Source organism: Sceloporus undulatus, chromosome 3 (genome assembly GCF_019175285.1).
Source record: "Sceloporus undulatus isolate JIND9_A2432 ecotype Alabama chromosome 3, SceUnd_v1.1, whole genome shotgun sequence".
NCBI classification, from domain to species: Eukaryota; Metazoa; Chordata; class Lepidosauria; order Squamata; family Phrynosomatidae; genus Sceloporus; species Sceloporus undulatus.
Window position 1 is genome coordinate 141245173 of NC_056524.1, and position 16641 is coordinate 141261813.

The following is a 16641-nucleotide window of genomic DNA, read 5'->3' on the forward strand; positions in this document are numbered from 1 at the left end:
AGAGACTATGGACAGAATGTCAAGTGGCATTTCCTCAGTTGCTGGGATTTTGCTGATGCCCTGGTGATATGATTGCCATATTAAGAGATAAGAAAAGATTTGCTACTAATGTGCTTTGCAATGATCTTGGGTTGACATGGAAAAGGCACTTGCCTGTATTTTCAGCAAACAGCAAACAGCTTGGCTTATTTCAAACCATTGCTCTAACCAACTTTCATTGTGGGTGTGGTTCTAAGCATGTGGCATGGTATGGCCTGATTTGTGCAGATTAATCCATTCAAAGGCTGGGAGACAGATAACAATACCTTTGGGACATAAGAGTGGGTTATTTCTAGCCACAGAACTGAAAGACGTTATATAAACAGAGTGGGCTGGTTTGGTGCAGCTAGTTTCAGTGGGAATGTATGCAAAGGCAATATATTGCCACTAGAGGGAACCATCAGACTGTATTATATTTGTTAACAGTGTTAGGAACTTGAACAACATATCATGTATTCAGTGAAAATAAATAATAAGATTTATTGGACAAATAAAATAATAATACACAAAAATACAAAATGTTACAGAACCATGTTTAACTAGGAGTTTACATCCTCTATTACTCTCCCAAGGCAGGTGTTGGCTTTCAACACAAAGACTGTGACACATTTAGAGGTATAGCCAGAACATCCTCATACAGATTTGTACTCTCTGAATTGAAGCTTTTGTGCACCTTTTCTAACATATGACCACAGATTATTTACACAACTTTAAATTAGACACCAAAGACATTGAGATATTTCCTATACCTTGCCTTAGTCATTAATCAAAATGGAGACTGCAGTCAAGAAATCAGAAGAAGACTACGATTTGGAAGGACAGCGATGAAAGAGTTATACAAGATCCTCAAGTGCAAAGATATATAACTGAATAACAAATTTAGGATTGTTCCAATTTTTATATATGGTTGTGGAAGTTGGACAGTGAAGAAAGATGAAAGGAAAAGAATCACTCCTCTTGTTCTCCCCTTTAAAAAGTCATCAGATGGGGTGTCACCCAAAAAACTAGGGCACCCACTTACTGAATTCAATAGGGAAATAAATTTAGCTCAATAAGATACAGTAAGAGGGCTTTGGTAGGTTAGTCAAGACTTTTAACCTATGTATAAACTTGAGAAATATTGAAAACACTGTAACAACAATAACAAGCTATTAATATGAAGAAACATCCTTTTGGTCCAGCAGTTATTTTAATGTGATGTTTTAGTGCAGGTCCCTTTCTAGCTTATTAATTATACCACAACAAAGGTATCATTTAATATGTTGTTGTGGTTAAGATGTTGTTTTTACTCACTTTTACAAAAGCATGCCCTAGTTTTAGAAGTGAAAGAAAACACACAGGTAAAAATTCAACTGGCACTACAGAACATTTGCAATGCACTTGAATTTTCTTTTAAGGATAAAAGGTGACATTCTATTAGAGAGCTTAATGCTTTTCTAGCTAAATTTGCAGCTAAAATGTGTGTTACATTGCTGCTCAACAGCCAAATTGAGCCCTAACCAAAAAAAAAAAGATTGAAGAACTGGTTATTTCATTACCAAGGACTGGCTGAATCTATTTCCTTTCATCAATTTCTCTTCATACCCCGCCAAAGATGAACCTTGTACCAAACAACAAAATCCTAGCTGGGTACAAAGAGATTTAAAGTGTTTAATGTATCCCCACAGGTTTGAAATGTTTTGCTTTGATTGCTTAAGGACAAGTACAAGGTTGCAAACACCTTAGAACCACTTCTGTCATTGTTATGCATTTAGAGAGAGAAAGTGGCATTTAATCATATCTTTTTGATGGACTAAGCCACACAAAGCAAATGCTACCTGTAAACAGAAGAACCAATCTGTGTCCCCACAGTATAAAACTAGAGAAGCCTCCTCTGTTCCACTCTATTCAATCATTTTTGTTCATGCTGAAATCACAAAGAAACAGGTATCAGCCAAGTCCTTCAATATAGAAAAACATGAGCTCCAATAGTTCCAAGCTACAGTGGTAGAACCTCAGTTGCAAGCACATTTAAATTGCAAATTCTCAGGCTTAATCCCTGTACCTGAACCCATGCTTACTTTTTCTTCAGGAAGCCATTTAGGACGGAGAGGACTAGTCTGAGTAGAGCATTGGTAGAATGGAAGAGATTATCAACTCTCTCTCAGCCTCTGGTTTCTGTATTCCAAATTTCACACTCCAGACATATCCTGAATAACTTGCCCCACAGGCTGAAAAAACATATATAAGCCTGCTCAAAACAAGTTGCTCAAAACAGAAGAAGGTTTAGGATTGCAATCATGACACGTTATAGCTATTAAGTATTGTTTCACTACATAAAAACCATGTACTTGAATATCTGAATTATTTGTCTATCTGGTTAAATTAAACATGTTGCTTTACAAATTTGCCAGACTCAGACTAGGTACAGTTTTGCATGTCATTACATTGTTCTAGAAGGAGCTTTAGCTGGAGGCTTTTGGGGCCCAATATGTAAGGCCTAAAAGCAATTAATAAGATTTTACAAGTACAGCCAATCAGATAATGGATAGTTTTCATAGTGGCTGAATTTATGATGCTTAAACCTGGAGAAAGTAGATACTTTCCCCCAAGGTTTTGCATCATAAATTCAGTCACGTGTGGGTATAAAATGAATTTGTTATTAGATCGTAACTGGAAAGACTACACATTGAAAATAAAAACTTTATGCATTAGTCACACAACGGTTTGATGCAGGCCACAACGACCCATTAATTATTTGTTCCTAGGAGCTTTCGTAATTCTGCTGCTTTTTCTTCCATTTGCTGAATATGCCACTTCTGTTGCCTTCTGTTGTACTGAAGTTTATTCACTTGACAATGCAGACGTTTTAGTATAGCTTCATATCTTTTATTCTGCATCTATTAGAGTATGAACAAAGATGCACTGGGACATGAGGAGACAACCATCTGGGTTACAAATAGGCACTTAAGATGCAATCCTACACAATATTACTAGGGTATAGTCCTCACAGAAGACAGATAACACTCTTTAAAATATAGAATCAAAGTAACACATCTTAAATCCACAACACAATCCTATGCAATCTAATTTAGAAGTAATTCCTGTTGGGTTCTATGCATCTTTCTTTCAGGTAAGTGTGTATCTTGCAGCATTAAACAGTGATAAAACACTGAAACATATGCTTTGTAAACAAGGCATAGTATTGTTCAGGCAATACATGAATAAATTTATCATATTAATATAACAAAAGGTCTGGTGTCCAACAAATAGATGACAGAAGCTCTATACAGAACTCTGAGTGATACCATATTGGCATGGGGAAAATGGTCTAAATGTTTCTATTCCAGAGCAAAACTGGAGCAAATTGTTGTCTTATTTGCAACATCATTCTATATCAGCTATAGTTGAGAAGATTTCCTAGAACCAGTTCTCTATTAGCACTTTATCCCTTGTAAATTAAACTGTGTTGACAACCAATTATCTCCAATGTATTAGCTATTAATACATGACAACCATATCTGTGACGCAATGTGCTACTAGTATAAGATTAAATAAGACTAACTTATAAAACGGGGAAAAAAACAGTGAAGAACTGTAAGAAGAAAATGAAAGATCTTTTTAGAATAACCTCAACAAAGATACTGATATCAGAATGATGTGGGATACAAGTAAATCACTTATGAAGGGAAGTTTTGTTCATTGTAGCAGTGACCTTAAAAAAAGAGGAAAGAGAAGATCCAATTGTTTCTGGAGAAGATTTTTTAAAAAGGAGGATGAGTTTTTAAAAGCCTTGTAAAGACTTATTTGACAACCAAATCAAGATTTTGCAAAGACAGTTATCAATGTGTGCACCTGCACTGCAGAAATAATGCAGTTTCACAGCACTTTAACTGTCCTGGCTCAATACTATGGAATTCTGGAAACTGTAATTTTTTGTGGCATCAGAACTCTCTGACAGAGAAGGCTAAATGTCTCACAAAACTACAGTGCCAAGAATTCCATAATACTGAGCCTGTGACAGTTAAAGTTTGGGTCAAACTGGATTATTTCTGCAGTGCAGATGCAGCCAATGTAAATAGTGGACAAGATGGAGAAAAAGCTGAAGTACACAAAACAAAGTACTGTGAATTCGTAAATAAACTAGGGAGAGTCCTGGTGTATGAGTTATGAAAAGAGAGAGAAAAGAAACTGAACGTTTTTCTTCTAGACTGATGGATGGTCAACTAGCAACAAACTATGGAAGACTACTGCAATATATGACCACAGCAGCAAAATTATTATATGTCTAGAAATGGAAGAACAATGTAGTACCTATTAAAGAAAAATGGTTGTTAAAAATGAATGATTGGATAAATTGTCTTTCTTGCTTAGAGAAAGGTAACTGGCAACCTTTTTGAAATATTGGAAACCTCTGATTGACTTTTTGAGAAAGAATGAAGGTGATGACTATTAGTTTTGAAAATGAGTAAGAGTCAAATTTATAGAAGTAGAAGTTTAGGAAATACAGTACCATGCAGAAAAGGTAGTTGGAAGTCATTTCAGTTACATATGGTAGCGGTATAGTTTCTAGGATTTTTTGTTTCCTCTGTGTGTTTCTTGGTATCTTGTTTTAGTGTATCCTATCTTATGTGGGGTTTTTTGTTTGTTTGTGTTATTCAATTTTTAGTGTATAAAAAGATCCTGTTCAAATTACTGAAACTCACCTCAATTTCTTTTCGGAGACTAGCATGCACTTTTTTTTCATCTTGAAGCATGTTTTCTTTTTCACTGATAGCATCTTTCAATATATTAATTTCATTTTCCAAATGAACAATTTCATCCTATATAGAGATACATATATGCCAATATATCCACATAGCATGTAGGAAAAACAAAGAACAGCAGATATTTCAACATTAAATTCACATTACTAGATATTCATCATTCCATCCCTGCCTGTTTGTCTTTCTCACTTGATGCTGAACCGTGAGCATTGGGTGCTTGTTATTATTAATATTATCTACCTTTCCTTTTAACTACCTCAGGGTGGCATACATGGTCCTCACCTCTGAATTTTATCTGCACAAAGGCTTCATAAGGGTGTAAAGGCTTTACACCCTTATAAAGCCTTTGTGAAGATAAAATTGGTGGCTCAGTGAGCTTAATGACTGAAAGGAGATTTAAACTTGTCATGGAGAATTATGGAATATCAGAGCAAAGTTACCTGGGTCTATGCCCCGATATGGGAATAAGAACAGCAGAATATGCCAAGACTGCTGCATAGACCCATGACACTGACCTACAGCCACAGAGCTTCAGACATGCAGTTTTAATTTCTGCCCATAACTGAAGTCCATTGCTGATTTCTTCATGGGCCAAATTATCCTGGATATTCGTGGCACCCTCAGAACTCACCTATGGACATTTGTTCAACAGATTAAGACTTTGATTTCTGTCTTCTTGCTCAGATTGCTTTTGGCAAGAGCTGCTCCAGTTAAAACATTATACTCTTTTTTACTCTACATTGCTAAATCAAAAGTTTACCAGCAAGAAAATAGTTATGTATGATGTGGCTTTTTAGCTTGTTTTACAGCATTCCCTGAAAAATTCTCTAACATACAATAAAACAAAAACAGCAGTCCATCAAACAAAAACAATTTGCTAAACACAACATTTAACAGAAGAACTGCTTACACACGGAACTGAATGACAGCGCAGAAATTGAAGGTATAGAGAAATGCTTTGGCCAAATAACGGGAAAACCAGTCAAATTCTGCTCTAGGTACAAAGACTCAATTAACACTAGAAGCTATATTTTTTTCACCATCCAGAAAGCATTTTGTTCCTTTTGAAATAAGAGCAGTCAGTGAAATGTAGCTTGTGCTGAAAGTAATCTGAGCCAAAGTAATTTGAACTGTAGCTTGAAACCAATTTTATGAGAGAGGCTTCATTCACACTGATACATCATTCTTAAACTCCTAAGGTCTGCAGCTGACACAGGACTTTATCAGACAAGGGAAATTGGAAGTATAATCCAATGGCAATCCAAACGTAACGTTATTGCATGATAGACTACCACACACAATTTCAGGCAATGGGAAGTCAGTCTGAATGCAATCATGGGATTTCACGTTATTGCATGAGAGGTGATCACATGCAATTTTGGGCAATGGCAAGCTATTTTCAGGCAATGGGATGTCAGTTCAAACGCAATTCAAATTCATGTAAATTCGCTGAACTATCTGGTCCCATTTTCTTTTCATTCGAAAGTAAGAGAAATTCCCATGTGATAAACTCCACAGCTAATTCCAGATTCAGAGCGGGTACAATACTGGCTCAGTTTTGTCTTCAAGTTGCCCAAAAAGCAACTTGGGTCAACCACAACTGCTGAGCTGGGCAGCATATCATAAGTATTAATCACATTGTGATAAAAAGACGAGGCTGCAGCTTAAGCCTGTCCTAGGACTACATCAAACAAGCATCAGTCTTACCTTGGTCTTGCCACAATTGCCTTATTAAAACTGAATGAAAACATACTGGGTTTGGAGCTTACTACACCTCTCTTGAATAGCATGATGGGGACTTTTTGCACAATTGACAGTCACAGTTTTTAAAAAACCACTTGTTCTAGAATAGCAAGGGGGGAGAGAAGGTAGCTGAGACACTGACACCACGTGACAAGATAAGTATTGCCAAAAGTGCTATTCTCTAATAGATTTAAAGCCTCATGTGATAACCTTCTTAGATAGACAAAACAAAATAGATACAAATAAAATTAGAGGCATATCTTCAATGTGATGCTTCTGCAGAACAAATAAAATGTAGCATAAAAGATATTTGAAAAGGCAAATTATTAGGACCTGGATTGGATTAGTGGCATGCGCATCCAGATTCTGAAGAGCAGACATTAGTGCCTCCTTATGGGTCATCATCCTTTTGACTGCAGCTCTTTTTTTAGTGACCTCAACCATGAGTGGCAACTTGCTTTCCACCTTGCCAAACTGGTCTTTGTGAGCAGTTATTTTCTCATAGTAGGCATTATTTCTTAGGTGCATAATTTGAAACTCTTCTTGCAGTGCTTCTGTGTCAAATTTCAATTTTACATTCTCAGAGCACAAAGCTGTAATCTCAATGTCCAGATTTTCACAATTACGTTTTGCACTAGCTATGGCTTCATCTTGATAATTCATTTGCCTTTCTATTGCCTTTCTTTCTGATCCAACATAACTCATCTGTGTCTCAAGTTCCTGAAGCTGAGTCTATAGAAAAATACAGTAAGGCAAAACATCAGTATAGAAAACAGTTAAAGGTTTTTGTGTTAACTAACATGATCAAAAAGCATGTGACTCTCCAAATGTTGTTGAATGGCAACTCCCAGCAGACCTAACCAGCATAGCCAATGCAGAGGAATGCTGGGAACTGCAGTCCAACAATATTTGGAGGGATGAATTATTTCCACTGTTAATTCATAGTGATAATACTACCATATATACTTGACTGTAAGTCGACCTCATGTATAAACTGAGGGCATGTTTTGGAGCCAAAATATGGATAAATCGAGGGTAAAACTTGGAGGCTCCTTCATTGTGTGTCATACAAATCATAAAAATTTCTTCCTGAAATCTGGCATTACAACACATTAAGATTACAGATTTTTTTTTTAAATTGTTGGCCTTTCCTAATCTTAGTGATAGAGGCACCCTGAGAAAAGCGTGTGAAGCCTTTGTATTTGCCACTATGTGGGGCAAGGAAAGTCACTGTCTGAAATGGTGAGTTAAGGTGGGATTCTCACTGGACTTGTAATTTTTTTTCAAAGGAGATTATCACACTGGCAAAATTTTCAGTGAATAAAAAGAAGTGCTAGAATACCTCTTTATTCATGGGATAACTGCAACATCGCATGACATCATGTGATAATCTTTGCATTATCACGTGATATTGACGGGAGCATACCGCTATGCTCCCGTCTTTTTTGCCAGTGTAACAATCTCCATAGCTCTTTAACCAAGTACTATTTTAAATAATACAATAGTATAATCCTATCTTTTCATGAAGTGTTTTGATGACAGAGCCTCAAACTGAGGAATCTAAAGCTGTGTTGCTGCCATTCGGCAGAGAGCAGAAGAGGAAGAGAACGGGCATGTCCATTTCCCTGGCCCATGCTGCCAAACCCTCTCTCTCATTCAAAACAATGGGAGGCAAATTATCTACATGTCTTCAGAGTTGGCATAGATTAGGAGGTGATTTGGGGCCCAGCCTGTGAACTATAAGCAATGTGGAAACCGCATATCCATGTCTGCCTCTCCTGATACATCTATTGGCCTAACTGGGGCTCACATGCCTGTGACCTGGCATTAGGGGAGAAAAGACTGCACTAGCTTCTGAGAGGACTGTGAGGAGACATCTGAGTCTCCTCTCTATCCTTGGAAAGGGTGATCCAAAAGACCCCTATGTCCCCTGAGACAGCTTCTCAAAGACAGTAGAATTACAGCATTAAACTGCTATGGATTTTCACTAACTGGAGTCTTGTACCATAATATAATTGTGTATTTTGAAGTGTTTTAATTGTTTTACATTTTAATATTTTAAAACTAGTTGTTTTATTTGAATGTACTATTTAATGCTTTTTAAACTTTTGTACCTCATACTGTTTTAACTGCTCTGTTTTAATTTATACTATACTTTGAATCCCAATCAGGAGAAAAGCAGGATATAAATAAATAACAGTGTTTGAGATGTTTTGCAATATTTGATTTGTTTGGCTTTGTAATATTTGTTTTGTTTTGCTGTCCTGTAAGCTGCCCTAAGTGAAGGACAGACTATACATTTCAGATTTTTTTTAAAACAAACAAACTCTATCCTTATCATTAAATGGTTTTCTAATGTTGTAATAATTGAGCTTCTCTTTCTGTAACTGCTTTCTTTTCCAAGCAAGTTTGTTCTTAAGTTGGAGTTACACTGTTAAACTTATTATATTATATACCAGCGATTGATGACTCCCATGGCTTCAGGGACCAATCCCTGCTCTGGAAGACTGCCTTACACTGCTGAATTTGCTGCTAAAATTCAATGGTATGGAACAAATAAGTTATATTTTCATCTTAAAAGTGCATTTTCCCCCTTTAAACAAGGCAGTTACCCATACTTGTTTACTTGTTAATGTTCATATTTTTAGACAGCTTGTGGAAGCACATATCTACATATATGCAAGGAACACTGGGAGTATTTTATAGGCAAAAAAATGCTTCTAAGGGGAAACACTTTTTTTGCACTGCAGTGCAAATTTCAGTGGCAAATTCAGTAACAGCCACAGTGACTGGGGGGTCCCGGGAAAGCTTGGGGGGGCTGCAATAGTGGATAGGGCAGCCACGAGTAGCACATCTATTGCTCACCCTGGTAGAAAACCTAAAATCAAAATCAGTATACCTTTATATTGAGAGAGAGAGAGAGAGAGAGAGAGAATGAGGTAAGACCATTTTTAAAAAAAACCCTGAGGTTTCCAAGTATTACAGAAGATGGAGTTTTGCTTGGGAAAAAACCCTGTTAATGTTGAAGTTGGAGGTTTGAGAATCAAAAGCACGTTAGCAGAAAAGATGCTGCATAAGCTTCTGATGTTTACTTACACAATGCTCCATGGCCTTGTCTCTTCATTGCATCATTTTCACATTTCAACATTTCTCTGCTTTGACATTTGCTCATCCAGTTCCACCACTGTTAGTTATCCAAAGAGCTCTTGTTTATTCAAATGACTCTGTCCTTATTTACTACATGAATACATGCATGCATGCATACTAAGGAATACAGTTGCCTCACTTCTTTCTAACCGTTGGGACAACCTCTAGTCCCAATATCAAACTGTAACTAAGCTGGTGTTCATGTGACTTAAGACAACAATTCATTATCCTCCTTTATTTTCTATTACTTTCATCTTTTGATTTCCTTTGGCCTGTTCTGGACTGCGAGCCCATTAGGAGAAGAGCTCTGGCTGCTATTTTTTGCACTGCATCATACGAATCGGTAGTATACAGGATACAGTGGGAAATGTAGAAATTTAGCATGAATCATGACAGTCAGTACACTAATGCCCCAGTCAAACAGATAAAATACAAGAGGAGAAAACAGATAAATTATATAGTGAGCATGTGTTAGTAATCACTTTTAATCTTGTCATCCTGAGGGGAGGGATCTCTAAAGCTTCCAACAGAAGTCTATTATGACTTTCCTCTACAGCTGCTTGCTAATCCAAGGAAGTAGGAATAGTGATCTATGCTAAATAGTTTTGTTGGAGCCATTTCTATAGACAAGTGGCTCTCTTTAAAACAGCATTTCAAAATACTTGCTAGTAATTTTTAGTGTATGAAGCACTTGAGTTATTAAGCTCATGAAATCTCATAAGACACAACATTTCTGATATATGTTTGTCATATAATATGGGGATTTATCTGAGCTATTATAAGATTTTATTTTATTACAGTATGCCTTTAAATTTATTCCCGGTTACCAGCTGTCTTAACCACATGGACTTGGATTCCTTATCAGCCTGTACTATTAGAAATGCCATAATACTCTCCTTTGCCATGTGCCCTCAAATATATGCAAACAGTAGAAACAAAAGTAGCATTTCTCTGAAGATGCCAGCCACAGATGCTGGCGAAACGTCAGGAAGAAACTGTTCTAGAACATGGCCACATAGCCCGAAAAACCCACAAAAAGCCAAAAGTAGCAATATTATTCTCTAATAGGTTTAAAAACAACTAGTAATTGTGTACACATATGACATATATACAGAGCTGTGCTAACATGAGTAGTTGATCTTTGGGTCTGTAGTGCCTGGGACATGGATATCAGTCCTCACAGTAGTGCTGTGTAATCTTGCTGTTTATTTATTTCTAACAAGATGCCTAACCATTCCTTTAACCAGCATGTCTTATCTACATATGGAACCCCTGCAGCAGAGAGATAACTACATATGGAAGCACAGTCAGGAGAGCATTCAAACTCAGGAGGTAGATGAATGGTGACACATATTCTTTCTCCCTTAAGGCTTTTCTAGATGCTGTACTCACAGTGGGAAGACTATGAAGTTCTCAGCCAGATGGCATTCTGCTGGAATGTTTTCTTAATAGCAAGCAACATTCCAGTAGAATTCACATTTCCAGTTAGAAGCACTTCTTCCATCATAAAAAAGTGAGAACTGATAAACCATTGTTAGTACTATACTTGTTAGTACTATACTATACTCTCATCCTACATGGTCCATCCCATTCTGCAGGAACTTTCTAACAGATACACCTGTTCTTCTTCTGGGCTCTGTGAATAACACAAGTGGGTTACCCTGCACTTCCACAGTGCATCATTGGAACCTTCTAGAACTACATAAGTATTTTGGCAGTAGCCCTGCCTACTCTCCGATCACCTACTAACTCACTTTCCACCTAAGCCCTCAGTTTCTTTTTGTCCACGGTAGCAGCAGTGTCTCGGGAATACTTCAGAGTTTAATCTTCCTCTCAAACTTGGATTTCTGTCTTTGTCTGTCTTGCATTTTGGTGATTATTTCTTCATTCTTCATTTGCCTCAGTTATTTTAACAGAAGTACTGTGATTTCTGGTGAAATATGGGAGTTAAATGGCTGCTTGACTTGCCTTTTGTGTTTGGCATAGGCCGGTTATAATACAGATGTGAGGTTAACAGCTCTACTGTATGAGCAAAGCGTATTGGAGGCTTCTCAGGTGGTTGGGAAAGTCTAATCTTATGGATCATTGGCTTCTTGTTCCACACCCCACCTCAATCCTCTCCAGTTCTGACTCCACAGACTTGTTGGACCAATTGGCCCCCAGGCTATCTTACATGGTACCTACTCCTACACCCAGAAGCATTGGGTAGAAACCAAGCGACGTCGCCAATGACATCAGACCATCCTAACACTCCTGTTAGAAGAAACATATTAAGGGCCCTTTTTGGCACCATCTCTTCACTCCATACAGATAAATTAGATTAAACCAGTCCCTACATTTCAAGGGCTGAGCACTGGCACCATCTCCTTATTCCATACAGACAAAACAGAGGATACAGTTGATCCCTCTATACTAATTGCCAATACAATCTTTGCACTCCATATGGAAGAAACAAAGAATTTGGTTGGTCTCTCCAAACAGAGGGTCTGCTGTTGGTTGAGGGGAGATTATTTTATCTTCCTTTTTCCCAAGTCACTTATTGTGGATGTTACCCATTCTAAAACATCTCAAACAGCTTACTGTGCTGCCATTGACACAAGGATAAACCATCTGGTTGTCATGCGATGAAAGCTTATTCTGCTTCCTCCTTGTTCTCATGGATCACTGACCATGGTATACATATGAGCATTTATCAGAACTCTCTATAGGAGAGAGTTTCTCCAATCAAGAAAATGTTTTCCTATATTGTATTTTGTAAGGTTTTTTGTATTTCTATCCCAAAATGGGAACCTTGTGCTCTTGCAAGCCACCAAGGCCTAACACCAAATTATTCAAGTATAGCCATTGCTAATGTTACTGCAGCCCCATGCATTCCTGGCTTCCTTTCTTTCTTACCATCATTTTACAGGTATTTCCCAGCCAGGAGCAGCATTATCAACATAGGAAATGTCAAAGACAGCTATGTCTATATTGGAGGTTGTGTTTAGAGCTGGATTTTATCAGTGTCCAGCCTCTGTCTGTCTAATAAGAGTCAGATTTAACTGGTCTCCATTCATGTCAACAATAATCTCCCCCCCTCCCACCCCACTTCCAATAGGAAGTGAGATTTATATGAGGCAATCTGAGGACCAATTAGTTGGGAGTGTTATTAACCAATGTTATGCTGTCTGGCTGTCATCAGATGATTGCATCAGCCTCTTTGCAGGGAATTGCATCACCCATCAATTACAATTCTTGTACCAATGCAGTATGTATTTCTGGTTGCATACGCAGGTCAATATTTCTCTATCAGACCTTTCCTTTCTCTTCTCTTTGTTCTCACTTAGATGGCTTCATGCCCAGAACAATATAATAAGATGCATACGCTTAATATTACACTGTTTGACATACAGACATCCTATTTTTTACATTACACCAATATATGGCTGTGTAATGTTCAGCTTCAGGGACCTGTATTTTGCAAAATATACTGTATATACTCATGCATAAGTCTAGAAATTTAAGTCAAAAAATTGTCCCCAAAAAACTGATTCGACTTATCAGTGGGTCAATGTAAGATAACAGATAACATAATGTTTAAAACTTTGAACATTAAAACTATTCCACTTGGCTAGAAGGTTCTCTCAGCACAAACACAAAAACCAGAGGACCGTTTTCAAGCTGGCACTTTCTTTTATGACACTGCAAAACAAGCTTAATCAAAATGTATCATATTACCTGAACCCACTGAAGAACAGTTTTGCTCTTTTCTATTTCAGAGGCTTGAGTATTCTGTTGCTCTGCTACTTGTTTTACCACATCAACTAATGATGAATTCATTGAATTGGTAGCCATGCTAAGAAAATAAGAGAGCACTGCAGAAACAAAGAAAGGCTTAACATGATCAGCCTGTAAAACTTGGCTTACAAAGTACACTGTTAACACAAGCTGTCTGTGACCGTAATAAAGTATATACCGTACTTACATTACTTCTCTAGGCATTTGTAGGTCCTCCAGTGAAATTATATGGACAACCTCTTCCAAATGATGCCCATAGAGATACACTGGAGGATCTAGCAGTTCCTAGAAAGGTGTTCTCTCAGATAAAAAAGTAGTAGTTTTTTATTTGCTATTTTTTCATTCTCCAGGGCTCTTGAACTAACCCCAGCGAATCTGGAAGGCTCACTGTAATTATTTCTGTTGTCAAGATAATATTGGATTATGTTAATATGTTAATTTAAAGATATTTAAAAAAGGAAAGATCCCACCTCTCTCCTCTCCTCTGGACCTGTCAAAATCACTCTGGAATAGTAGGGCTTCAGGCACAATGTAGGGTGAGTGGTGGGGATGCTGAGAAACTTCGCTTCCAAGAATTCTCTTAAATTTATTTTAGGATTTATACCTAATTTGGGGTGATTGTGCCCCCTTCCAGTCTTTTTGCCTCATCCCAAATTGTTCATGGAGTCCTCCCTCCAGAGAGTCTTTTTTGATAGGAGCAGGAAGAAGAAACAACAAGAATCCCGATAATTGCCATTATGAGACCTTGGCTAAGCTCAAAAGTAATGTTATACCAGGGTTCTAAAGAATCTCTCTTTTACTATGCACAGTAACATCCACAAAACAGTGATATCCTTATTTGACCAACCAAAATGCACAAAAGATATAATGCAAGCTTTCGAAGCTCCACTGGCTTCTTCATCAAGCAAAGGCATTTAAAACATCAAACAGGAGAAAGATATATATATATATAATAGGATGATGTTAGCCACAGGTCTGTATTTTCTCAAGGTGTTGTTGTGTTGTTTTGTGGAGGAATATTTGTGTAACCAGTCCACTCCTCCTTCTGGCCTTGTGGTACTGAGAACAAAGCATTCCAAAGTCCACGAGATAATATCTGAATCCTATTAGCAATACAAAAGGGCATCTCTTCTGAAATCCAAGATGTCTCCATCATCTGTGAGGTCACAGCCCATTCTGTTAGGCAGAGACCATTGACTCTCTCAAGAGAAGCATCCATGCTTTTGCATTAGGAGAATTTGTTGTGCTGTTTTGCTAAAACATGCCAAATGTAGGCCCCATTTAAAATATAGTCCCAATTTTTCCTGATGTGTCTCAGAATTAAAAGCCCATTCTAGAGTTGCAGTATAAACTTGAGTCTATCTAATCTGAAATGCTTAGGATCAGAAGTGTTTTGGATTTTGGAATTTTTCAGATTTTGAGATATTTGCATATACATAATGAGATATCTTGGAGATGGGACACAAGTCTAAATATGAAATTCATTTACATTTCATATACACATTATACACATAGCCGGAAGGTAATTTTATACACTACACTTGTAATAATTGTGTGCATGAAACAACATTTGTGTATACTGAACCATCAGAAAGCAAAGGTGCCACTATCTCAACCACCCATGTGGACAATTTTGGATTTTTTAATATTTTGGATTTGGAAATTCCATGTAAGATATACTCACCCTGTACAGTGTTGTGTTGGCAATTGCTAGGAAATAATCTGGGACAACAGAAATATCCTTTCAATTAAAAAAAATAGGAAATACAGCAACAAATACCACAATTTCCCCCCAAACTTTGTCTCATGTGGAGGAGTCCATAATATAAATGATAAAAAAGTTACAATTTCCCAGGTTTTTTTATATAATTACTTTAAATGCTTCTAAATAAAACAGCATTTTCCAAATATTTTTATTAATGTTTTAATTTAAAAAGCAGCTATTTAACCCCTTTCTCTCTCTCTTTTTTTTAAAAAAATCTCAATCACAAACACCTTTTATAGAAAATTTACTGAAATGTTTTCTTTTGGAAAATATGCATTTGCATTCCTTCCATCTTTTTATTTGAAAACCACATAGATTCTTTTTCCCCATTTAATAATTACTCCATTGCATTAGACAGCATTTTAAAACACTAAATTAAAACTGCTTTAAGTTTTATATTGTTATTTTTTTATTTTGTGTCAATAACCATCAATAGTTCTGTAAATAAATATCTTTTTCTGTCAGCATTTGATTCTTCAGAAATCTGTATTTTGCTCAATTTTGCTTTTTCTTAAAACATGATAATGAACATTTTCTTTCTTTTCTTGCTCAAAATCCTGTTCTGGATTTATTTCTGAGATTACAAAACCCATTTCTTAAAATCTGAAGGGAAAACTCTGGAAAGAATATTCCCATTCCTCCCCTCATACCTTTTTTCAATGAAACAAGTGCAATCTGTGTAAAATGAATATTAGGGGTATTTTTGTTATTTAATCTTTTACAAATTTTAATCAAGCCAGCCAAAATTTCAAAATTGGGGAAAACTCAAGGGCATCCCATGAAGAGATAAGGTTTCAAATCTAAGGGCCAAAGATAGCCATAAATAATTAAGACATATGTGGAATAGGAGGTACTACAAAATAATGAATTTGCTGAAGATATTTTCTTTTGTATCTGTCTTTTAGAAACCATTTTACCTTATTCTTGTTTGAACTTAATCACAGTCTTTATTTTAAAAAAAGCACTTTTGTTGGCGACTTATTTTTTAACAATATCTTTTCTGTGAAGGAGTATAATGCCCTGACAACAATGGAATAATACCTGAAAAGATACAGAGGAAAAAAGGTTGCCATTAAAAACTGAATGCTAATTTTCTTTCATTGATATTTTACAGACAGGTTTTTGAGATAAGACGACTAAAACCAAAACCAATCCCACATTAATTGTTGACCCACTTATGCATTTACTGACTCAGAATTCAAGAATAAAACTGCATACCAAATATTTTAGAGACAATAAAAAGTCATTGTTGATAAAAGTTCAACAATCATAATATTGCCAGAAGAGTTTTTACTCTAAGAGCTGTCTTTTGATGGGTGAGGCCTAGCTAGCAAATAGATTTGGTCATTTCAGGGATATGCTTTTACTATTTAAGTATTTTATTTGAATTCTTGCCTTAAATTATAGATACCAATTCTGAACTTC

At 36.6% G+C, this 16641-nt stretch overlaps 1 protein-coding gene across 14 annotated transcripts in view; it reads right to left on the minus strand.

The window, feature by feature from the left end:
• Positions 1-506: 506 nt before the first annotated feature.
• Positions 507-16641, minus strand: part of CCDC122 (coiled-coil domain containing 122) — a 20865-nt gene continuing 4730 nt past the window's right edge. For 3 of the 14 annotated variants that reach the window (XM_042460488.1, XM_042460493.1, XM_042460490.1), the window contains exons 2-7: positions 16134-16257; positions 15136-15173; positions 13392-13528; positions 6861-7259; positions 4725-4841; positions 507-2918 (exon numbers count right to left, since the gene is read on the minus strand). In XM_042460488.1, coding sequence (XP_042316422.1) covers positions 2769-2918; positions 4725-4841; positions 6861-7259; positions 13392-13508 — 783 coding nt within the window. In that variant the 5' untranslated portion in view covers positions 13509-13528; positions 15136-15173; positions 16134-16257 and the 3' untranslated portion in view covers positions 507-2768. Of the gene's footprint in view, positions 2919-4724; positions 4842-6860; positions 7260-8983; positions 9051-9623; positions 10275-13391; positions 13529-13638; positions 13982-15135; positions 15193-16133; positions 16258-16434; positions 16571-16641 lie in introns of those variants that run through there. The other 11 variants (XM_042460487.1, XM_042460497.1, XM_042460491.1 and 8 more) reach the window with 10 other exon arrangements.